This window comes from Cuculus canorus, chromosome 7, assembly GCF_017976375.1.
Source record: "Cuculus canorus isolate bCucCan1 chromosome 7, bCucCan1.pri, whole genome shotgun sequence".
Classification (NCBI taxonomy): Eukaryota; Metazoa; Chordata; class Aves; order Cuculiformes; family Cuculidae; genus Cuculus; species Cuculus canorus.
The window spans coordinates 1,259,628-1,283,694 of record NC_071407.1 but is presented as its reverse complement, the minus strand read 5'-3'; the positions used below and the strand labels follow the sequence as shown (position 1 = coordinate 1,283,694).

At 48.0% G+C, this 24,067-nt stretch overlaps 1 protein-coding gene across 11 annotated transcripts in view; it reads left to right on the top strand.

The window, feature by feature from the left end:
* The window catches only part of TACC2 (transforming acidic coiled-coil containing protein 2), a 126,186-nt gene that overhangs the window by 14,015 nt on the left and 88,104 nt on the right, over positions 1-24,067 (top strand). For 10 of the 11 annotated variants that reach the window (XM_054070786.1, XM_054070791.1, XM_054070792.1 and 7 more), the window contains exon 4: positions 7,643-13,363. The exons of the other annotated variant lie outside the window; for it this stretch is intronic. In XM_054070786.1, coding sequence (XP_053926761.1) covers positions 7,643-13,363 — 5,721 coding nt within the window. The remainder of the gene's footprint in view (positions 1-7,642; positions 13,364-24,067) is intronic. 11 annotated transcript variants of the gene reach the window in all.

The following is a 24,067-nucleotide window of genomic DNA, read 5'->3' as shown; positions in this document are numbered from 1 at the left end:
AGCCGCTCTGACCTTCTTGCCTTGCTTCACAGCTATAAACAAGGCTCTGGCTGCTGTAATAACACTCGATCAAGCTTCCTCTGCTTTTTTGCTCACACTAATAAACTCTCCTCTAAGAAAGGGAAACATCGATGTGTCTTTTGTAGTCACGTGACTGAGGCAGTATGTAAGTATAAACAATTGCATAGTGCAGTGCTCAGCTCGGTAGAACGATCTGACTGCAAAGTAGCAACCCAGCCAGTATTTGAGCACGGCGCTCTCCTAAAGGTCTTCAAATTCACCTGATTCAATAAGTAGAGCTACTTGCAGGGTTAAGGCATTCTTCGGTGCTGGTAGTGATGGCAGAAGGTGATGTAATCTGTATTTATTAAATATCCCGAAGGGAATGTCTTGCCTGAAGCATTAGTACTTTTTACTCTAATACTTCAATTTTTCCCATGCTGATAGAGTTTTCAGCTGCTGCAAGGAAGGAATTATCTAATACTGGCCTGATTTTAATGTAGAGCTGAATGCTTGCTGGATCATCAGTGTTACCTGGGATAGAGTGATAAATGCAATTTAGAAGGGGTAGCAGTACATTGCTGACAAGTGTGTAAGACTCTGAGGCTTTGGGCAATTCTAAATGTTTTCATGATTTTATTTTAAGTTTGGGGAATTCGCTGCAGAAAGATTCGCCGTGTCCTTATCAAGGGGAGTGTGTGTGATTTGGGCCTTTTTCTGGGTGCACCAACCCTGGTTACTGTTTCTCATTGCCACTGTCTTTGGAAGAGGTGAACTGGAGAATTAAGACAGATGCTCTAGCTCACTGTAGGGCTTTGCAAAATATTTATTTTCTGATCTCAAAGTAGCAAGTACCTCTCTTTCCCGCACTGCTGCGGGTAGAAATAACTGGTTAACAGTCTGATTTGAAGCCTGAAGTTGTCTGATAAGGAAGAGGGGCAAATGAGTTTCTCTGTGGTGGTGGGTTTCAGTGAAAGCACAAGTTGAGGCTCCAGCTGTGAGCAGGTAGAGGAGCTCTAAGCATGAAACAACAGATACCGGAGCTGTGTGGGGTGTGATGGTTCATATTAGTGTCGGTGCCTCTCGCCTGTGGCCTTGGGAAGGCTGCGCTAACCGAAGGAGCAAGCGGGCACACACGGATGTGGTTGGAAGCAATGGGCTGAGTACAGGTAGTTAACACAGGGCTGCGCTGTCGCCCATCGAGCGCATGAAGCTGTCCAAAGTGGTGTCAGAATGGGCCAGTGGGAGTGATGGAGTCTGTAAGGTGGGGTCTCTCGTCTCGGGCTTTGTGTGTTGGTGGTTTGGCTGCAGCAGATGCAGCCTCGCTGTTACTCCCTTAGCATTAGCGGAGGTATTGCTGTCTTGTTCTGTGTCCAGTTTGCATTTCTTAAGCTGTGCTGCTCACAAATGGCCCTCGTGTGGGTTCTTTAGGGGTTCCTTTTAAAAACGTGAGTACCAAGAACACTTAGACTTTATATCCTAGCTGGCCAAACCAGCTTTACTCTTCGGCATGCAAAGTTACGACTCTTGAGATGAATCTGCTTGAAGAGGCTCATCAGGCAGGTTCTTGTCTCGGGAATCCTATTGGACGGGCAGGAGCTCTGCAGTCACTTTGTTTAGCGTCACTCCTGAACCTGCTGGCACAGGCCTGGTTTGGGTGTTCTAAGTTCTATCCTGCCGAAATAGCAACAAAAACAATACACGGAAAATCTGTGAAGCTTCAGATTCCAGGCTGGTTATTTTTAACTCGCTCTCGCGTGCTGCTTTGAACACATCTTTTCCACCCTCAAATGAACTCTTGCAGTCTCTTGCGAGTGATTGGCCATCGTGGGCTGGAGTGGCTCTGTGTGGAAAACCACCCTGGCTGCTGCTCTCCAGCCCTCGGGGTGGATTTCTCCCATCCTCCTCAAATCCTCAGAAATCATTTTGGTCACTTTTTAAATTCTTATGCTTTGGAATTCAAACTGTCTGTGACTTTGATTTTAAAACACTGCTTCAGTCCAAGATTCTTGTACGCGTTTCTCGCTACTCCTGCATGCTGAAAAGCAACGCCGTCTGGAATTAATCTGTAAACTTTCCACGTGAAATAGAAACGTGGAAGAACTAGAAGGGTTCGCAAGCCTCAGGCTTTGCTTTGGTGCCAGTGCAAGGTGGAACCCTGCCTTTCTCCCGGAAAAAGCCTGTGGAATCCTTAGCTGGACAACTCTACCCTGGAGAAGAGTTTTTCCCAGCAGGTTTAGGAAGAAGCAGATGCAGCAATTTAAAAGGCACACACCCAGAAGCAGCGCAGGGGAATTGTGGATGAACTTGGCTGCTTTCCCACCTGGAGCGCTGCATGCAGATCCTGTGGGACCCGCAGAGCCGCTGCGGGATGACAAGCCGAAGCTTCCCCGCATCCTGTGGGACTGCCCGTTGGGTGCCATGCTTCCTGCCGCCTCTCCGGATGTCTCGGATGGGGATCAGGAGCTGGCTGTGGAACTGGAGCTGGAGATCTTCCTTGCTCGCTGCAGCAGTAGTCCAGCTCACGTCGTAAATGGTAGAATAATTGAGTTCAGGCAAACTATTGCGGGCTCTGCGTTCTATGCTGTGTATGGAACAAGGAGGTGCAAAGCGATTTGGGGCAGGAGGGAGAAAGGGAGGGCAGTTCCCAGGAGGATCCCAGAGATCGCTATTCCTGCTTCACTTTTTCCTCCAGGCTTTGCTCCACGGGGCGGGAAGGGTAGCTGGCAGCTGTCGGCAGCCCTTGAGCCCTGATGGATTTCTCATGTGTGTGCTTACACTGAAAAGTTCAAACGGTGACTTACTCTGCCTCTCAGACTCTGCCTTTTTGGCCCTTTAAAGGGAACGTGGCATGATTTCCGCGTTCCTGATGAACTTTGGATACCTCTTAGGGACAGATTGCAGCGCAGGATTCTTTAACTCAAGTCCTCCAGCCCAGTGTGCGCAAATGCCTGAACTCGAACTGCAGACGCTGATCCCCCTGTGTCGGGGGAAATGGAACGGGAACGCTTGAGGAGCAGCTGTGCCTGTGCTGTGGCTGCAGAGCTGGCTGGGCACTTGTCCCCTTCATTGCTTTCTAAGTTCATCCTCAGATTTCAGGCTCTTATCCTCCTGGGAATACAATCACTCAGGCTCCGAGTTACACGGGAATGGAGAGCAGCCGTAGGTGACCTCTGTGTTCCAGAGGCTTCAGCACTGGGCGTTTTCCCTCACAGCCGTGACTGGGTTGGAAAAGCTGCCCGTCTTTCAGCAACCACTGTGTTTTAGAAGGAAAGCAAAAGAATAAGAAAGGGGAAAATTTAACTTCTTTATGATTTGCTGTTGCTGGATTATCATTTCTTGTTGGTTATCAGGTCAGCTTCACGCAATGGGCATCTCTACCTCCCCCTCAGTAAATGCCAGAGAGCTTTTCTCTTGCTTCTCCCGCTCTTATCTTGTGTTGCCTCTGCTGTTGATGGCAAAACAGAGTCATGGGTGTTGTGACTCCAGGTGTTAATGGCTGAGAGATTGGGAAGGGCTCTTAATCCCCAAGGATTTATGGGAGACGCACCATAAATCATCAGTTTCTTAACATCCTTTGTAGCTCCACACCCTAAACAAACCAAGCAGTGCTGTCCTAATAAACATCTTGGTAACTGGGCAGTGCTCTTCATTTGTTCTGGGATAACTGGAACTTGCCATGATATGGTCTGAAGGTGGAAAAGGTTAACTACGGGTATTAATTTAATTGACAAATTTTCCATATGCTTCCAAGCAAGCAATTTCTTGGTAATTATGTCTGCAAAACAAACACTTTAAACACCCGCAGGTTCGACTCATTGCTATTTCACGTTGCAGCTGGAAGGATTGTCAAGGCCTTGAACTTGCAAATCCTTAATTGTTTGCTTAATTTCCAAGACAAGGAAAAAGGTTCTCTTTGATAGCTCTCCGGTGCAGTGGGGCAGATTTCAAGTTACTTACGCACCTGGGGCTTTGCGTGGCTGCATTTTCTTTTGTTTTTGAAGATCTCATCAGTTACGTGCAGTGATTCCTCCTGGCAAAATGACTCTTTCTGCCCTAAGCTCTACCTGAACCATGAGGAACTCTGACATTCTTTCATGCTTTGTCATTTGCATGCTTCGTTTTAAATATGAATGATTCTTTCAGTTTAATAATATTGAACTAGTTCAGGTTACAAACAAGTAACTGCAACAGAGAACACAGTTGGTTTTTTTTTTCCTGTATTTATAAAACACCCAAAACACCCATCTTGTAGGGTCGCAGCTTTATGTTGATCCTATTGAATAGGTTGACTGAAAATACGTGTGCTCTCTGCAGGTAATTATTGACCTCTAATACATATTCATTTAGATTGGCTTTTACTCAGGGGAATTATCTTCAGCATATGGTGTCATTTCCCTGTAGTGCCGTTCTCTTTAAAAAGGGTGGAAGATAATGGGACCGAGTGTGACCTTAAGAGGTCATCCAGTCCATCCTTCTGCCCTAAAGCAGGATCAGCTGGGCTTAAGTCATTCCCAGCAGATGTTTCTCTAACCAGCAGTGTCTTGCAGACAGAAAAGCACCATTGCAAACAATAGAAAGGAAGATGTAGGTTATGTTCCCTGTATAGTTCTCCCTGTTACCTCCGTCAGGAGGAGAACCACGAACGGAGAGATCCAAACAGGTCAGTCTGGACAGATCTTATGACTGGAAATGCTAACCTTTCAGTTATGTGGTGTTGCGAATAAAACAGCGGCAGGCTGAAGCAGCGGCAGTGACGAGTGGGTACCTCCTGAAACGGTGACAGTGGAAGGTGCTGTCACACCATGTGCCACCACTGTCGCTTTAACGCTGTTCAGCATATGTTTATTACAAAGTTGTCCCAATTCCTTCATCTACTCCTGAGTAAAACGAACAAGTCTTCAGCATTATAGAACACCAGAAATTTTGTTTTAGTCGATTCATATTGCTGAATGGCTTCGTGAATAGGATTGTCGTCTGCCCTGGACCCTGCTAAGTGAATCGCAGGTTTACTATGATGACTCTTCACAGAGTGGTGGTAGAGATCATGGGTATAGCAGTTGTTTTCAAGAAAACCTGACCACTTCAGACATATTTGCAACAGTTTCATATCTGATACTTGCAAATATAAGTCTAATGTAGCAAAGAAGTCATGTCTGGAAGCATCTTAGAGAAATTTCGGTCAGCCAAGATCTGTAAAATACAAATACACGATGATGTATGTTCTGTTTGAACATCAGCGATGTCTCGACTCCAGGTTGTCATTCTTTTCCCAACTCAGTTGACAGATGGGATTAACAATGAGTGAAGAACGCAAGGTTAGAGATTCGGGATAAACTGTAACTGTACCTGGTGTTTTCTACTTTGCCCAATGCTTGGTTTCACGCAGGCTAGAAGTTTTCTATCCCTCAACCTCTGCCCACATTTGTCCTTCCCCTGACCACCGTACCTCGAACAGCAGTGTGCTTCCAAGTCGGAGCACCCAGGGCACACAACTGCTAATGAGCAATTTCAGCAGTAACAAGATAAATTTGCAAAATGAATGAAAAGCTGGAATGGCAATTGACTCTTTGTCATCCTCTCTCTGAGTCACTGTTGTGATTTCTGTCCCTCTTCTTCTAAATAAGCTCCCAAGTGTAAAATTAATGTCAAATGATAAAGTCTATTCCTTCCTTAGGGAAAGCCACCTGGCATCTCCTTATTGTTCATACAAGTCCCCTCATGCCCCATGTTGGCAGTGATCCACCAGATACCAAATACTGCGTTGTGCCCTCTGTTGTTCCCACTGTCAGTAATCCCTATACGGAGAGGGGTTGCAGTGCACTAGGAAAAGAAAAATTGCTTTGGGCAAAACAAATTTTTAAGTTTGCACAAAGTGTATTGATGTTATAAATTAAATGTACAAACTGTTGCCAAGCATTGCTGAAGCTTGGCTAAACGATATATGAGTTGTATGGTAGAGATATCTTATTTGTGACACTTGCCTTAAATATTCGATAGGTTTATTGTAATTTCAATAAGGGTCTGGAGCCCAGGGATTCTGGGGGCTGCTGAGGGACCTGGGTTTGTTTAACCTGGAGAAGAGGAGGCTGAGGAGAGACCTCGTTGCTCTCTGCAGCTCATGGAAAGGAGGTTGTGGTGGGGTGGATGCTCGTCTCTTCTCCTGGGTGACAAATGATAGGGTGAGAGGAAATGGCCTCAATAGCACCAAGGGAAGTTTAGACTGGATATTGGGAAATATTACTTCACCAAAGGTTTCTCTGGCACCACTGGCAGAGGCTGCCCAGGGAGGTGGCAGAGTCACCATCCTCGGAGGTGTTTAAAAGATGTGAAGAAGTGGTGTTTTCTGACATGGCTTAGTGGGCACAGTGGGGTTGGAGCGACAGCTGGACTGGATGATCTTAGAGGTCTTTTCCAACCTTAATGATTCTATAATTCTCATTTTCCCGGCGATTACTTAAAACCCAATCTATTCTCTGCCTTATGGAAGGTGTTTGAAGCATCTTTTATAACTTGGGTCTGTAGAGCACATTGCATTTCTGAGATGTAGGCTGTTTCTGCTGAGCTGTGGTAAAGCCCTAGTGATGGGCTCAGCATGAACAAAATCTTTCTGTGCGACTATGGAACTGGAGTGCACTGCCGTCCCACCGACCTCTGGGAGCTTGACAGCGTGTCTGTATCTTGTTTTGAATGGGGGCAGGTGGGAGATTCATTATTTCGTGTCAAGCAAATGATGCCCCTCACTCCTAGGTGCAATTTTAGGTTCAGTTTGGAATTGATCTTTGATGCCGTGTTTCCTAAGGCAATGACAATGTGCCCAGTCTTCCCAGGGGAGGTGAAGGAGACAAGGTTAACATGTTCCATCACCTACAAACCTAGGAATGGAAACTGAGGTCTGTGCAGTGCATGTGAAAAAACATTAAAAATAAATTCCTCTGTGGAGTTTGTGCACCCACATCATCTCTGATTCTATTCTTTTAAATCTTATCTTTAATGGGTGGGGAGAGAGATCATGCGAATGGTTGTATCTCATCCGCACTGCAATAAAATGACCTCAAGAGGTGTGTGTCACATGGCAAGGTCCTTGGGCAAGGTGAGGCCTTTGACCTTTTGGTGAGAATCGGCTCTCCCGATTAGTTGGAGAGAACATTCAACAGATGGGCCCTTTTAATCTTCTGCTGCACAATAAAAGCATAACCAGATAACAGCACCTAACGCGGATTGCATGGCCTTTAGCTTTGAGCAAAGTAGCCTCGTAGAAGCAGAAATTAGAAACTTTTCTTTGAGATACTGATGGTTTTCCCAGCATTTTTGCCGCTCCTCAGTGTTGCCCTCATAATCTGTTAGATGAGCATCCCCTCTTCCCACACTGAACTAACATGGATTTTGGAAGGGGTAAAATGCATGCCATGAGCGTGGGGGCTGTCAGCTGGGACTGGAGATGTGTTTTCTGGAGTTACGAGCATTTAAATCGCTGTATGTGATGATTTAGCTCCTGAAAGCAGATGATCAGCTTCTCAGTGCATGTACTGCATGGCTTTGAAACATCAGTGGCACGACTTGGTTTCACTCTTTGCTTTCCTTGCTTCATATTTTGTTCTTTTATTGACATGAAACAAATAAACATTTCCATTGTTGGCAGCATCAGTAGCTCCAGTGCTGAAGATTTATCAAATCTCAATTCAAGCGCGGTGTCTTCAGGACAGAACATGATCTCACAAGAGCAAGGAGGACAAACAGGCTCTAATTTATTAACGCAGGCTGCAGAAGCCGGAGACAGAAGTCTGCCTGCTCCGATGCCTTTAGCAGGCTGTGCTGAAGAACATCTCTCAGCAGCCCTTGCAAGCAGCAGTGACAAACTGCCAGCCTTGGATCGCAAGGAAGCGGTGCCATCGGCAGGTCCAGTGCACGACACAGAGGGAAGAGCACGTGCTGCCTCTGCGGACAGAGGCCCAGAGTGGGACAACGCTGCTGCTGCTTCTATAAAAACCAGTGACAACGATCCTAGAAGCCCAAGCCCGGAGCCCAGCACTCCCTCAGCAATTAGAGGAGAGCAAAGAGTCGCACAAATGAGTTTGAGTGAATTAGGATTGGTCTGGCAGAGCGAACAGCTGGGTGGCATGAGGGAACCACATGCCGACACGTTCCCCCAGGGCAGAGAAACAGGAGATTATTTTACTGCGCAGGGGGCCAAGCAGGAGCGAGGAGGTTTGGAAGTAGGTCAGGCACAGGCTGTAACACAGCAAGGTAGACGGAGCCCAGATGGTGGGGAGGGTCTGCTAATGAAAAAAGAAACCTTAATCATAAACTATCCAGCAACAGGAGGCTCAGACAGTGAAAAACTTGGAACAATGGTGAACACTCGGGGCTTCCCTGAGACCAGTGAGGTCTGTAACCCACAGATGGGGGCTGTAACAGCAGCTGAAGGGAACGAGGCAAAGCCACCTCTATCTGGAAGCAAAGGGGAATGCTCAGAACTCTGTAATTTAATGTCAGAGTTGCCTTCTAACCCTCCAAATCTCTTCCTGGTACCAAAGCCTGAAGAGCCTTTGAGGGAATATGCGCCTGGAAATAACTCTCAAGATCCAATAAGGAATGAAGTGATGAAAACAGCCTCTGAAAAAAATGAACCCAGTTTTCAAAGAGAGCTTCAAAAGGAAGATGAGCTTGTTAGTGCCGAGCATTTCAGTGTGCCTTTATCAGTTAAGCGAGAGGAAGAACAAAAATCGGCTGTCACAACTGAGAGCCCAAAAGATGAAGCCGGTAGCGATGAACGGATAAAAGCTGGTGATGTGCCTGGAGAAGGCACCACGTGTTCTGAAACAGAAAGCATTATCAATCCCACCAAGGAAAGTTCCCTGGCAGATAAAAGGTTATTACTGGAAGAATATGCATTAAGTACTTCTCTGAGAGGATCCACAGAGTGGAATCAAAAAGAAACGGAGGCGAATGAAGTGGGAGAGAAAACCAAACTTGGAACAGAGGAGGCACGAGTGACTGAAACCAGTGAATCACCGGAAGGGTCAAGGAGGGCAGAGAGACAACAGTTGACCTCTGTTAGCCACCACCAGCATGGGGAAAATACCAACGGGGGACACAGTCCTGAAGAACTCGGCCTTTATGAAAAGACTTCAATGGGTGACCTGAAGGAAGCAGCCTGGGGAATGAATTCAGACAGTGATTTTAAATCGCCCAAAGATAATTCACTCTCTCTTAGTTGTAAACCAGAACAACAAATGAATAAAGAGGAAGACACTGCCAAAGATGACCTGGCTTTGCTGATGTCTCCGAGGGAAGAACGCCTACTGAGTTCCGATTGCTTTAACACTGATGCAGAAGACAAAACTTCAGGCCAGCCGGGCTGTGATGGGACTGAAAAGGTTTGTTTAGCCAGTGCACACAGTTTACCGCTCCTCCACTCCAAGAACAATAACACTGAGCAGAATAAGCAGGGCGAGTCTTGGGAAGGGGCTTTTGCTAGAGAAACTGTGCTAAAATCTGAAAGCAAAACTGCGAGTCAAGAAAAGGCAGAGAGCTGCGGCAAGGCAGAAGAGAGTGCGAAAACGTCCAAATCAAAACTTGAGCTCCAGGGCTTAAATGAGTTGGCAGAGACTGTGGATCGCGTGGCTGTACAAACTGAGGAGGCCTCGCGGGGTTTGGAAACCAAAGAAGTGAACAGTCCCATCACGGAAGGGCCTCGCAGCGATCCAGAGCGAGGACCTGCAGCTGCGCAAAGCGGTGCAGTGGATGGGAAGGAAAATGGGGGTTTCCAACAAAGAGAGCACCAAACTGCGGTGGGAAGCTTTGTGGAGGACAAGGATTTGGCACTGAAGAGTGAATGCGGATCGGCTGTGCTGGTGCAAGCTCAGCTGGAGCAAGGGGCTGCAGAAAGTCCCAGGCACACGCAGATGGCTTGTTTGGAAACCTCCCCAGCTGTAGCTGGGACTTCGGGACTCGCTCCTCGGCAAGTTGAGGTGGAAGATGGGGGTGACGGCCACGTCAGTGAAAACAATTGCCCCTCGGAGAGTGCCATGTACAGCTCTTTGGAGACCTCAGAGTGCAGCATCAGGGACCTGCAAGAAGATGCAGATATTCCAGCCACTCTTCCCCAGGCAGAGCAAACAGAGAAAACCGTGCCTGCTGCTGGTGGCAGTGGCTGGATTTCCAAACCAGACCTTGAACAGCAGCGGCAGCAAAGCAGTCCGACAACTGTCACTGGAGCAGATGATCAGGAGCACAAAGAAAGGGCTCTAAAACTTGAACAGCCATTGGACCTAAATAATCACAGCGACATACCAGGAATGCCTCTAAACATTTCCAACAACCTCGGTAAAGAATCTTCTGTGCAAGGTCCCGCACTGACCCAATGCAGCTCTGATGCCGTAAGAGAAAAGGGTGAGGATAAAAGCTGTGCTGTGGTGTTGGAGGATGTGTGCAGCGGCCAACAGGGGCAAAACATTGCTGGTGTGACCACGCTTCATTTGCAGGATTGCAAAAAGCAAAACAACACTGATCTCAAGGCAGAAGAGAACTGCCGCGGTAAGCAAAACCCAAACATGCCTGAGCAGGATAATAATTCTTTGATCTCAGCTAGTCAGCATGAAGCAGCGTGTCAGAGCGATACGTGCTCTAAAGAATCTGACAAGACCGAGCAGCCAGGCAGCGTATGCAGGATAAAGGATAATGCTGGTGAGAGCCGTGCTGTGGCTATAAACGCTCGTCTGGGGACACAGAACTCGGCAAGTGCCACTAACACATCGCAGGCTGTGCCAAGCAATACAGAAATAGCACATACTTCTGATAATCCTGAGAAAAACGATCCCCAAACATCTCCTCCAGAAACTCCAGGGAAAAGGCCATTAATGGCAAAAAGCTCTGACGAGATTGAAGGTCTGGCTGCTGCTGAGGGAATCGTCCAGAAAGATGGGAACGGGGAGATAAGTTGTGGGGACACGGCTTCTGCTGCAGGGACAAGCAGTTTGGAGGCTGATAGAAGCCCAGGGGCACAAGGATCTCCCTCACCATTACAGGCACAGGGGGAGGTAATTCCCACAGAGCTGTGTAATTCCAGCTGTGTTCTGACATCAGAGGAGCCTGGTGAAGGCCAAGCAAACTCCACAGCCCTCTCCACTGGCACCTCTGCTCCCAGCCAACAGCCGGGGAACAGTGCGGACAGTGGTACCGGTGGGGAATTACCAAAAGATGAGCTGGAAGCTGTGGCACACCAAAACCCCTTAGAAAGTACCTCTGATTTGGTGATTGCTGCAGGTTCTCAGGTGCCTGAGCATTTAGGCCCTTCCCTCAGGGCAAGCACAGGTCAACCAGCGAGCTTGGAAAACACCTCTGTAGGGAGCGTGCGTGTGAATGAGAAAGGTGCTCCGGACCACAGTGTTCAGGGGGATGGAGACAGGAGTTCAGTCCTGGCGGAGACTCTAAATGTGGGGCAGAGTAGTGGAAACCCATCACAGTCCCGTTCTGAGGAGCTGGAGAAAGAGATATCTGCAGTTAAATCCGAAGAAACACAAAATGAGGTAAACTTCAAAGAAGAGCAGAGTGACAGTTCAGCAGAGCCTGGGCTGGCTCTCCCTGCTCTGGAAGGGGAGCTGCGGAGCCTTTCATCTGCTGGTAAACAAGAGGGCTCTAATGGGGAAACTGCAACTGATATCTGCGTGGATGACGGGGGCGGCGAGATCTTAGAGAAACCTGGGAATTCAGAGAAAATGGGAGAGCTTTCAAAAGAGGATAACAACATAACCGGGGCAAAGATCGGTATTGCCGAGCAGCCTGCAGAGAACTCCGGGCGGGAGCATGAGGCTCTGACTTGCGGCTCTCTGGATATCGGCTCCAGCCTCCCAGACTTCAGGCAACACATCAGCCAGATATTTAAAAAGTCTGTCCACAGCACGCTGAGTGCCGAATTACCCCAGCTTTTGTCTGAAAATCATGCAGACTTCAAGCAGAGCCCGGTGGCCAAGGATACAGCGGAGTTGTGTGGTGCCGAGAGCTTTCCAGGGTCTAAAAAGACTGGCAGAGGAGCTCCCGAGCGCACCTCGGAAGCAGAGGGACAAGAGTTGTCTTTAGCTACTGGGGCTTCCTGCAAAGCTGTCAAAGGCAAACCTCTGCAACAAGAAAACACGGTGTCAGAGCTGCCACCAGCAGATCTCCAGGACACTGTGGAAAACAGGCAGCTCAGTGGCTGTTTAGAAGTGGTCCCTGGGCTGGATGGGGCTACACCAGCTGAAGGCGCTCTGGAAAAGCTGCCAAAGCCAGAGAGAACCCCTGAGCATCCAGCGAGCAGTGGGATGGAGAGAAAGGCGGGCGTCTGTGCTGGTGGCGTTGATCCTGAATCGCTAATAAGCTTAGAGATAAAGAAGCAAGGACAGGCTTCGTTTGATGGGGCAGCAGCTGAGAACTTCCCTGTGTATTCCGACAGTAAGCAACAACCCTCTGGAGCTGTTATCTCCACAGGCGATGTGCAGGAGCGTGGCTTAGGAGATGCTGCCACCGCAGAGGGAAATAACTTAATTACAGAGCGCAATGCAGAACCAGCCTCAGCTAAAGAGGATGTAAGTCTTCCTACTGAACAGTGCCAGGATCCCGAGGCAAATGAACAGGAGAAAAGTGAGTACGGTGATCCAGACGCTGCCAAGAGCATCTCTGACATGGCAGCTTCAGCGCTTGTCCCCGGAGGATCTTACAGTCATCGAAAATTGGTGGAGAATTTTAATGTGTCACTTGAGGAAAATCAGGAGAGACCCATCTGCAGCGAGTTTATGCATGATATTAAGGCTCCAAATGACACACACATGATCCAGGATGATCCAGGAAATAGGAAATGCTCGGAAACATTGGAAAAATCACAAGATGCACAGGAAGAAAGGAAAGCAAACATGCATGGATTAATAGATTACTTAAAAAATGAACTAAACCAGGATGCTGATTGCTTGGAAGCTGACTCTAAACTAGACTCCAGCAATATGAGTGAGGGAGACATAAAAGAAAACAGTGACATGGCATTAGGCACAGCAAACGCTGGTAAGGAGCGAACTGGAGACATGCCTGGAACAGGTACTGCAGGGATGTTAGTCACTGGGGAAGGTGCCTCAGCCTTAAACACCAGCACTGAAGAGCAGGAGACGGACCTGTACACAAATCCCTCTCCAGCTGTGGTGGAGCAGGGGGAGCATTCTGCATGTACAGATCTCGCTGTTGCTGAAAGTCAGCCGAGCGAGATGGATTTGGAACATGAAAGCTTACTTGGGGATGCCAAAAGCAAACTACCACTGCGTGAATTCACTGAGCCCGAGAACCCTGACCTCGCTGAACTCCAGGACGTGGCTGTGGCAGCATTACCTCCAGAAAGGTATTTACTTTAAATTGCTATGTGAAACGGTTGTCAGGACCCTGGCGCTTGACGGATACAGTTTTCAGGGCAGACGCCCACTGCCTGGGCAGTTTGGGACGGCAGCGCACTCACTCGGTTCTTAAATGTCTATTAAATTTCTGTTGCCTTTAAATGTGGATGAAGTTTGAAATAGTTTGTAAGGGCAGAGAAGTCCTAAAACCCGAGGAGCACAACTCCTACCTGTTCCACCTACCAGTCTGGATACCTGCCCTCACCTGTGTGGATTTGCTTATGCTTCCCAGCGTTCACCTCTCATAGCCTGAAGTTAGGCAAACAAATAGCACTTCCTGGCCTTAAGTCAGCAGGCTTTTGCCTGAGTTTTGGTGACCCAGTTAAATCGGTTGGGCAGCACCCACCTGGTGGATCGCAGTGTCTAAAAACAAGTGTAACCCAATTACTCACCCTGTGAGCTGTCTAGGACTACTTGTTATCCTCCCGTGTAATAGAATGGTATTGACAGCATCTTTGATTGCTTCGTTATTCAGTGTTTCTAATGACTCAGAGCTGTTTCAGGTGTGAATTCTCCTTGGCTGGGGTTTGTGGAGCACAAGAGTTGTTGTGTTTTTTAGTTTCCACACCTGGCAGTGACTGCTTTAATGAAGTTAGGACTTCTTTTCGTGAGTTTTTACTTTGCTGTCTGAATTCTCAAGTTTGATGAGCAGTTAATTTAAATGACTTCTGATCTTGGAACGGGTGCTTTCCCTTTATCAGGTCACATCGCTGCTGTCTCTGTAACCTCAGTGCCTTCCTCACACTCCGTCCGCGCTGGAGGAGGCAGCTGGAGCTGTGACTGCTGAGAGAGCAGCAGCTCCAGGGGATGCTGAGAGGCTGAGCCATTTCAGACACCTCAGTGCCTGATGGGAACTTTCTGGGGAGGGGCTCTTGATCAGGGAGGGCAGGGATAGGATGGGGAATGGTTTTCAGCTGGAAGAGGGGAGATTGAGATGAGATCTGAGGGAGAAATGTTTTCCTGTTCAGGTGGGGAGGCCCTGGCCCAGGGTGCCCAGAGCAGGGGTGGCTGCCCCATCCCTGGAGGGGTTCCAGGCCAGGTTGGATGGGGCTTGGAGCCCCTGATCCAGTGGGAGGTGTCCCTGCCCATGGCAGGGGGTGGCACTGGATGGGCTTTGAGGTCCCTCCTAACCCAAACCATCCTGTGATTCTAACTGTTACCCAAAAAAAAAAAAAAGAGATGATGCCAACTGAATAAGGAGGGAAAATATTCCAGTGCCATGTTCCTTAAAGGGTAAAATGATGAAAAACAGATTGGAAGTGAAAATACTTGAGGTGTTTCTGCTGTTGTGAAAACATGGGGGAGTTCTTGCAGTTGTATGTAAGTCTGGGACAGAGAGTGAATAGGATCTACTTGTGTGAGCAAGATGTGCGTTAGCAGAATGCCGGCAGCACTGGGAATCTGAACTGCTGTGACTTTCTCTTTAAGGATCTGTCTGTGAAATGACCCCGAAATTAGAGCCTGTTAGTTCTCTCTAGCTCCTTTCGTTTCGTGTCCCTTTCTGTGATGGGAAGCGTTGCAGTGGGTGGCTTTGAGATCACCACACCAATGGCTGGCATGGCCTGGCGGCGGAGCCTGAAGGGGCTGCGGGCAGCGCACGCATCTCTCTGCGCGTGCTTTACAGCAGGGTGGGCGCCCTACTTTAAACAAATACCTGTGGCAAGCAGGGCAGGGCTCCTGGAACAGCTGCTGGCAATTGGTGGAGTAGTTGCTTCATGCTTGCATGCCTTTAAGAAGGCATTATCACCTGTTTGTGCAGCGGGAGCGTTGGCAGCAGCAGGCAGCTGCTCCGCTTGGACCGTAAGCAGTGTCAGACATCCGCGTGTGCGTGCACGTGAGGGAGACGCTGCATCACGGTGGGGAAGGCTCAAACATCAGGGATTCTTGGAGGTAGAGACGAGCCTCTGCTGTGACCAGGCTCGTTTTTTAGCGGAACACACGTTTCTAATACAAGCGAGAACTAGAGCGGATCAGCCGCGCTGACCAGTCCTCCGAGCTTAAAACCGGGTTTGTATGATTGCATCTGAAGCCGTGTTCCATACCCTGCACGCTCTGGTGACGGCGATGGTCGCTGCAGAGGGCTTTCCAGCTTTTTATTGCCCTACAGCCCTTACGGAGCATAAAATGCTATAGCTGGGCAAAAAAATGCACATTTCTAAGAGCTGACAGTGGGTACTTGGGCCTTATGGAAAGAACTCCAGGGAGAAGGAATCCTTCCCACCTCTCAAAATAAATGGCACTAAGAACTATATTATATTTAGGAGAGGGAAATGGTGTGTACTAGATTATTTCAACATTTTCTCCCCATTCCACTGCTTCCGTATAGGTCCATCCCTTATAAGAACTCTTAGAGCCGCAGGTAGATGGGCAGAATTGTGATCTGACTCTTAAATTCTTTTTAGTATTTCTTCTCGTAGAGGAAATGGAGGAATTTCTTTCCTTTGTGGCTGCGGCACTGGGAGGAGGGTGGTCCGGTGATGAACAGTAGATCCAAGAACTGCCTGCAGTGACTCCTGCCCCCATCTCTTTAAGACCCTTTGTGTCTTAAGGCAATAAAAGAGCACCATTAACTTCCTTTCAAATCTGCAGTAAAAAGGACAAATATTTTTGGACTGGAGGTTGTAGCTAAAGCATTAGCCCCGCTTTCTTGTGGAAGTACAGCTGTGCTCTTAGCAGATGCAGGGAGGGGCTGGATTTTGGCAAACCTGTCCGTCAGCACAAAAAGGAGTGAAAAATAACCCTTTCCGTGGTGGTTTTGACTTCTCTGTCTCTCTACTGAATCTGACTGAAAACCTGTGTTCGTGATGGCCACATCTGGGCATCAAAGTGTCATCTTTCCTGCTCACTGTTGGGCATCCAGTCACTCTATTTTGCTGACTGAGTTTCACTTGGGAGGGAAAATCATGACCCAAGGGGAGCGTTCTCCTTTTGCAGTGTTTATACGCATACAGCTCGTAGAATCATAGAATGGTTTGGGTTGGAAGGGACCTCAAAGGCCATCCAGTCCCAACTCCTCCCACTGGATCAGGGGCTCCAAGCCCCATCCAGCCTGGCCTGGAACCCCTCCAGGGACGGGGCAGCCACCACTGCTCGGGGCCGTCTGGGTCAGGGCCTCCCCATCGTTTGTGGATGTACAGGGAGTCCTTATAATGCTCCTGTTCACATCATGGGCTGTGGCAGATGCTGAGCAGAGCGTGGAACAAAACCAGAAACGATGGAAAAATTCTAGGCATCCTTAGAGGTGGTGTGGAGTTTCTTGATACCTTTCTGTGACCCAGCTGGCTGGTACGTGCAAACTGACTTTATCTGCCGGGAAAGAAGTGCTGAGGGAGCATTTTGAAGTCATTCCCAGCTGCACATCTGTAAGGTAGGGAGAACAGATTGCATCATGCACGGATATATTGGTCTGTCAAAAGACTTGGCTTGTCAACAGCCTCTGGGTGTTCCAGGGCTATGGAGATACTCATGGACTTGTCTTGGGACTGTGCTAGTGAGGGATGGGTGCAAGGAGCTGTGAGCACACTGCAAGCAGTGACGCCTGTTTTGCAGCGAGGTGATATTCTCTGCACCCTGCAGCAGAACCAGTTTGCTGTGCGGAGCGGGATGGGCTGTGCTCACCACGGTGCCGAGCAATATGCCCAGAGCCTTCACCTGCCTGCAACGTAGGAGGGCCCTGTGTGGGGCCGGCACTCCCAGAGCTTCTGGCGCTTCCACAGATAATGTTGACTTTTTCTGGAGCTCATGATGCAGAAGCAACACTTAGAATCAAAGAATCATTGGGTTGGAAAAGACCTTTGAGATCATAGAGTCCAACAGTACCTGTCCACTACTAAACCAGATCCCTGAGCACCTCATATACCCATCTTTTAAACCCCTGCAGGGATGGGGACTCCACCACCTCCCTGGGCAGCCTCTGCCAGGGCCTGAGAACCCTTTCAGTGAAGGGATTTTTTTCATGATGTCCAGTCTGAACCTCCCCTGGCACCACTTGAGGCCATTTCCTCGTCTTACTGCCTGTCACTTGGGAGAAGAGACCAACACCCACCTTGCTACAACCTCCTTTCTCTGTGGTGCTTGAGGGTTCCTTTCTGGCTGCGCCTCGCCCCGCTCCTCCAGGAGCGGCACATAAAGTTGGAAAGCGCAAGGAGGCTGTGGTGCTCTGCTGCTTTGGGGACAGCATTTCCTAACAGTTATGGCACAGGAAGGAATTCCGCCAGAAGGGCCCTTTGCCAGCTACAGAGCCATCGTCTAGGAGCTCTCCTACTGCTGCTGTTGGTTTTTTAGAGCATGGAGAGTTCTGTCACATTGACTTACATCACTTATAAACTCAAACAATACTCTTATGAGGGAAGTGCGTTGCAGCAGTTGGCATCAGCAAAGCTACTTGAGAGACATTCTTTATGCATAGGTCAGACGATCTCTAAAGCTGGTCTAGACATACTTTGGATTTGCTTCGTGCTTTGTTCTTGCCATCAAAAACTGGCAAGTTCAATCAGTCAGACAAGTGTTCACGCATTAGTAAATACCGAGTTGGTTCTTTTTTTTGTCTGCATAAAAATACAGTATTAAATATTTTAACAGTCTTGCTGGATGAGGTATGGAATGCAGAACTGCTTTTCACGTCTGTCAAGTGGGTTTGGAGCAAAAGAAGAGTTTGGAGTCAAAAGGAAATCATCAAAACAGTGATTAGGCAGCTTTCCTTAGTTCCCTACTTATTTAACTTCAGAACTAGCTCTTGAGCAGCATCTCAGGATCACAAAACAAAGGGAGGAATAGCCGAAAGTGACTTGCACATAAATGATAGGCGTAAAATTAATCAGGCTGTGTGTCTCTCCTGCCCTTCTCTCTTTGCATCTGAATTGTTTCTCTGTATGCCCCACCCCTCACCTTGCTCCCTGTGTTATCCTGGGTAGGTGCGGCTGTGCTTTGGGGATGCAGTCCTTCCCTGAATTCACTGCATGGGAGGCTCTGGGGGGGATTTCTTCTGTGCGAATAATGCAATGCTAAATTTTGGGATTTTTCTGTTCATGGAAGAATAAAATGAAGATAACTTCGCTCTTACCCAAAGCACATCTCGCATTGCTTTCTAAGAAGCAGACGGGAGTTTTGCCGTCTTCTCTAACAGATGCCATTGACCAAGCTGGCTGCTGGTTTAGGCAGCATCTAAGTCAGCCTAAAGCATTTATAGGATGCCGATTTGACAGTATGCCCTGCTGTAGGCGAAGCACATTGCAGTAGAAAATGAGGTCTGTGATACCATGCTGGGTATTTATTTTATTTACATCTGCCTTATGCTCCCAATGGCACTGGGTAAATCCTCTCTGCTCCTGCCAAACTGCGGGCACTTCTTGCAGTATTGAATGTGTCCTGTGATGCTCTCAAGAAACCTAACCACATATTTTTAAGGTAGGGACCAACGCGGATAGATGATACGTGGGCTGCTTGTTTCATACAGCCTTTTATGTTCCTTAAGAAATTCCATTTATTCAATCAAATACAGGCATTTGCTAAAGAAATCCAAGCAAGGATGCTGATACTTTGGCCAATGTCTGGCCAGGCAGTTTAGCATCAATATTTGTCATCTTTACCCATTAAGGTAGAAATCAATTTCCGGATACGTTTTTTCCCCGAGTAGCTTTCCCCAGATGTATTGTTTTCAACCGTGCTTCTTCCGACTAAGCTGCCTGCTCTCAGACTGCTTTTACACACCCCACAGACCCCCATATTTTCTCAGTTCCAAGTCTGTCTTCTGGCTTCTTGCAAAACTGAATCCCATGGAGCAAGTTCCCCTGTCCCTGTTTCCAGTAGAACACGCAAAGTGCGACCAACCCCAGCTCTGAACCCCAGCGGGGCAGCTCTGAGAACAGCAACTACAGACACGGGCTGTATTCTCCATGACTTGGATGGGGCTTCCTTTCACCTTTTCTGCGTCTTGGCACTACACAAATTCTTCTTGGGCAGGTCTGGAGAAGCAGGACTCCATAGTATCCTTCGCTTTCTGTTTTTCCTCCTGACGTCTTTTATGTTGATGACCTTGGAGCCTCTTATCAACATTGTTCCAGGTATGTGGAAGCTCAGAAAAGCATTGCTAATAGCAGGCTTAGAGACTGCTGTTCCTTGTCATTTGGGTACTCTGGGAAAGCAAAACCTTATGGATCTATTCGTACTCTGTTCATCTATACTCTGACCAGCTCCTGACAGGTTAATTCTTACAGAAGAGTTTCTTTGGCCTGTAAGAATCTCTGCTCTCAAATTGCAGAGATGTTAATTGCTCCAATTTAAGGCAGAGTTATCCTGGATTCTAAGGTCCCTGTGAAATGCTAATGGCCACCATTCTGTGTCACTCTCAAGATCAGCCGTAGTGTGTTATGTTAATGTTGTTCTCCTCCCTGCAAAGGGCTTGGGATCTCTTCTCAGACTAAGCATTTCCTGATAAAAACTCCTCTCTGTTCACCTCAATCCTGCCTCTTCCCTGCTCTCCCTGTGCTGTAGCTGCCCCATTCCTCCATGGTCCTTAGTACAACAACCACAGGACTGAAAGTGCTCCAAGACCACAAGGTTGTTTCCAATCTAATTCCAATATCTGAAGGGGCTACAGGAAAGCCGGGGAGGGGCTGTTTACAAAGGCCTGTGGTGACAGGACGAGGGGCAATGGGGATAAACTGGAGAGGGGCAGATTTAGGCTAGACAGGAGGAAGAATTTCTCCATGGTGAGGTCCTGGCCCAGGGTGCCCAGAGCAGTGGTGGCTGCCCCATCCCTGGAGGGGTTCCAGGCCAGGTTGGATGGGGCTTGGAGCCCCTGATCCAGTGGTAGGTGGCCCTGCCCGTGGCAGGGGGTGGGACTGGATGATCTTTAAGGTCTTTTCCAACCCAAACTATTCTATCATTCTATTATTCCACTAACTCACTTTCCTCACCCCTTGGAACATCCCTTCCAAGAGAGCACTGTGGGCAAAGGCTGCGGCTGCAGCCTGTCCTTGAGGGCAGCGAATCCTGGGCCAAAATCCCCGCTCCTGTTGAGTGATATTGGCAAAGAATCTGGTCCTGAGCCTCTAACAGCTCAGCCAGGGAGATGCTGTACAGTCCTGCCGTCCTTTTCACCCAGACCATCCTACAGCCCCTGTGCTACGGGTTATCCTGCTTTGCTTACGTACGGAAGGTGTCTTTTTTTCAATGGCTCAAAAATCAAATTAGGAATGCAGGCTGCATGTAGACAAGTTGGATTTGAATGATTCCTTGGCCTGAACTGCTGGGCATTTACCAACCCCAAACCTGTAAAGCTTGGCTTCTTTTTGTAAATGATGCTCTGAAAATCACAGAGCGCTTCCTTCACGACACTGAAACTCAGCAAACTGCTTTTTTAATTCATTTCCAGCCTGTTTCTCCCAGCACCTTTAGCAAACGAAGCACAAACTGTGTAATCAATAAAGGCTTGTTTCTTTTTTTTTTTTTTTAAGTCACTCAAGAGCTTATGTAAAATCTTTGGAATTTGTGAAGATGATAACATTGTTATGCTGTTCTGGCTGATAGAAATATCAAAGCCTGCTAAGAATAACTCTGCAGCAGCCAGAGAGATTGCATTTGTTTCCAGGAATGAAAGCAAAAAGCATGTGTGCATTGCTGAGCCCCTAACAACCAAGGAAAAAGTTCTAGCTGGCATGAAAGTAAACGAGCTCTTAAAACTCCCATCTCTTTTTCCTAACAGTGCCATTAAATGAGTCAAAATACAGTCAGTTTGTGCTGAATATCTGAAAGATTTTCCATATCTTTTCTTTTTTTCCGTGCTGTGTGGTACATAGAAATTCTCTTGCACACAGCGTTCTTCAAATCTCGTTCCTCTGGTAGAAACACCAAATAAGCTTGGTTTCCTGGAGAAATTATCCCTGGAATTTGAGAGGCTTTGAGTCTGTCCTAGGCTTTTCTAAAAATCCATCTTGCTTCTTTGCAAATCTGCAGAATGGCAGTTTCCCATCCCTTTGATCCTCCAAAAATATAATGTTTTAACATTAAACTTTCCTTTTTTTTTCAAAGCAGAAGGGTAAGGTAAAAGTCTAGGAATTTGAAGAGGTGGCTATTCCAAAGCCTCACCAATAAAAATAGCTGGGGATGGTGCAACTTTATTTTCACCCCCCACAGATGGTGGTTGTGGGCAATTTGTTTGTGGAAAGATAAATCATAGAATGGTTTAGGTTGGAAGGGACCTCAGAGCCCATCCAGTCCCACCCCCTGCCATGGACAGGGACACCTCCCACTGGATCAGGGGCTCCAAGCCCCATCCAACCTGGCCTGGAACCCCTCCAGGGATGGGGCAGCCACCACTGCTCTGGGCACCCTGGGCCAGGGCATCACCGCTCTCATTGTGAAAATTTCTTCCTAATATCTAATCTAAATCTTCACCCTTCAGATTTACAACCATTTCCACTTGTTCTGTCACTCCAGCCCCTTGTAAGAAGCCCCTCCCCAGCTTTCCTGGAGCCCCTTTCATCACTGGAAGCTGCTCTAAGGTCTCCCCAGAGCCTTCTCTTCTCCAGGCTGAGCAACCCCAACTCTCTCAGCCTGGCCTCAGAGCAGAGGTGCTCCAGCCCTCGGATCATCTCCGTGGCCTCCTCTGGACCTGCTCCAATAGTTCCGTCTCTTCTTTGTGTTGAGGATTCCAGGACTGGACACAGGACTTCAGGTGGGGTCTGAGCAGAGGGGAAAAGTTCAGGTGTTTGTTATAGAAGTGTTTTGGATCTCTCAGTAAAGCTGCTCTGATGCTGATTGCGGCTGTGGTTTGGCAGAGGGTATGACTGTGAGATTAGGAGATGCAAAACAAACTCCTCTTTAATGCTACACAAACTGCAGTATGTATGTATGGCTTGCTGTGTTGCAAATGCCCTTAAAACTGGGCACTATGTCTTCACAAAGAACCAATTAAGATCACACGCACATTTCTTAAGGATTAGTCCATGATGCAGCCTATTGATCAGAACAAGCACAGGCGTGGTTGTTCTTTTTAGTAAGTTTATCCCAAATATTGTAGTATTTGTCTTTGCTTATAGACCAGTGATAAACCTCAGTTTGAAGAGCTGGAGAAGAAGGAGCTTTGTCTTTATGCTTACAGGGAAAAACTTGTTGATCTGATCTGAGTTCATTCTGCATTCTCAAAAACCAGAATAGAAATGTAAAAGAAAAGCTGTGTGGATTTGGGGTTTCATTTGGTTTGGTTTGGGGTTTTCCATGTTTATTTAACGTAACCATCGTTCCAAGCCGGTTTCGTGAGGTTTTCACAGGTTTTTTGAGGGCTGACTCATTTCCAGCCCAAGTCTTTTGGTTTGGTTTGACAAAAACGACCTGATTTCTGGGAAAAGCTCTCAGATGGAATTAGCAGGAGCTGGGCAGAGTGGGTTGTCACTAGCTGTGTGGTGTCCACCAGGAGCTCTCCACAGGTTCCACTCATGGTCTCAAAGCACCTTGTAGAGCACAGCCGGAATGGTGGGGTCTGGTGACATTTCTCAAGTCATAGTTCAGAGTCCAGCACTTCTGAAGGTACAGAACCCGAGTAACTTTGGTTTTCCTGTAATTAAACTTCCCATCTCCCTGAGTGTAGGGTAAAAATGTTGTGCACCTGAGAACACTCCTGTGTAGGTCCTGCAGTGAGGAGCAGCGTGGGACACGGGAGCTGAGGTGAGGTGTAGACGTGTATGTGCTCTGGCTCCCAGCGCCCTGTGCCTCTGTAATGTCAGGTAACTATAGACTCATTGCAGGAACCTTCTTGTACCTGTTAGTATTGCTTCCCTAAAAAGACAATTATTTCTTTTAGGGTCTCCTCTGCCCTGAAGATTGCAACCTTCCTTCTCCCACATAGCTCGGTAAATGGTATTTTCATGCATTTGTAGAAAAGGAAAAAGTAGGGATCTAGCAAAAATAAAATCTATCATCCAAACGCAGAACAGGGGTGACGAGAAAAATGTTTGGGCTCTACCTTAACAAAACAGCCGTTCCCCCCAGTATACACCATCCCGATGCTTTTTGGCCTCTCCTTGAGGCTCCCTGTTCCCTGGGAGCTGGGGAGGGGCTGGGATCCAGTGGGGCCATCCAGGTTGCCCAGAGAAGTGGTGGCTGCCCAATCCTTGGAGGTGTTCAAAGCCAGGTTGGATGAGGCTTGGAGCAACGTCTCCTGCTCCGAGTCCCTCTCATCAGCAGCTCACCACTCCTCTCCAGCCCTGGCCCTCCGGAGAAAGCTTTTGCAAGACTTTCTTCTGGGGCCCTTTAATCTGAGGTCTCTCCCAGACTCAGCCAGACAGGGAGTCACTGTGGAGGCAGCTCCTGTCCTGTAATCGTCTCCCAGCTTTGCTGGGAGGGCGCTTACCTCCTGTTTTCCTGTCGCTTCCCAGCTTGTTTCCTCTCTCCACCCACAAGCCTTCTATTAATGCAGATTAATTCATTTGCACAGGGAAATGGGATAACGAAGCACACCTCAGCACTGTGTTCCTGAAGTCCTGCACATGGGTTTTTTGATGTTTAAGTAGCAGAGGGCACTGGGAGGGAGGTGGAATGTTTTTGTGGCAAAGGGGAGTTGAGATTGCTCAGCAGGAGGTGAAAGGGGGTTGGTGTAGCAAGAGGCTAACGAATAAATAGGGAGAGGAGTGTTATTTGAGCCAAATGACCAT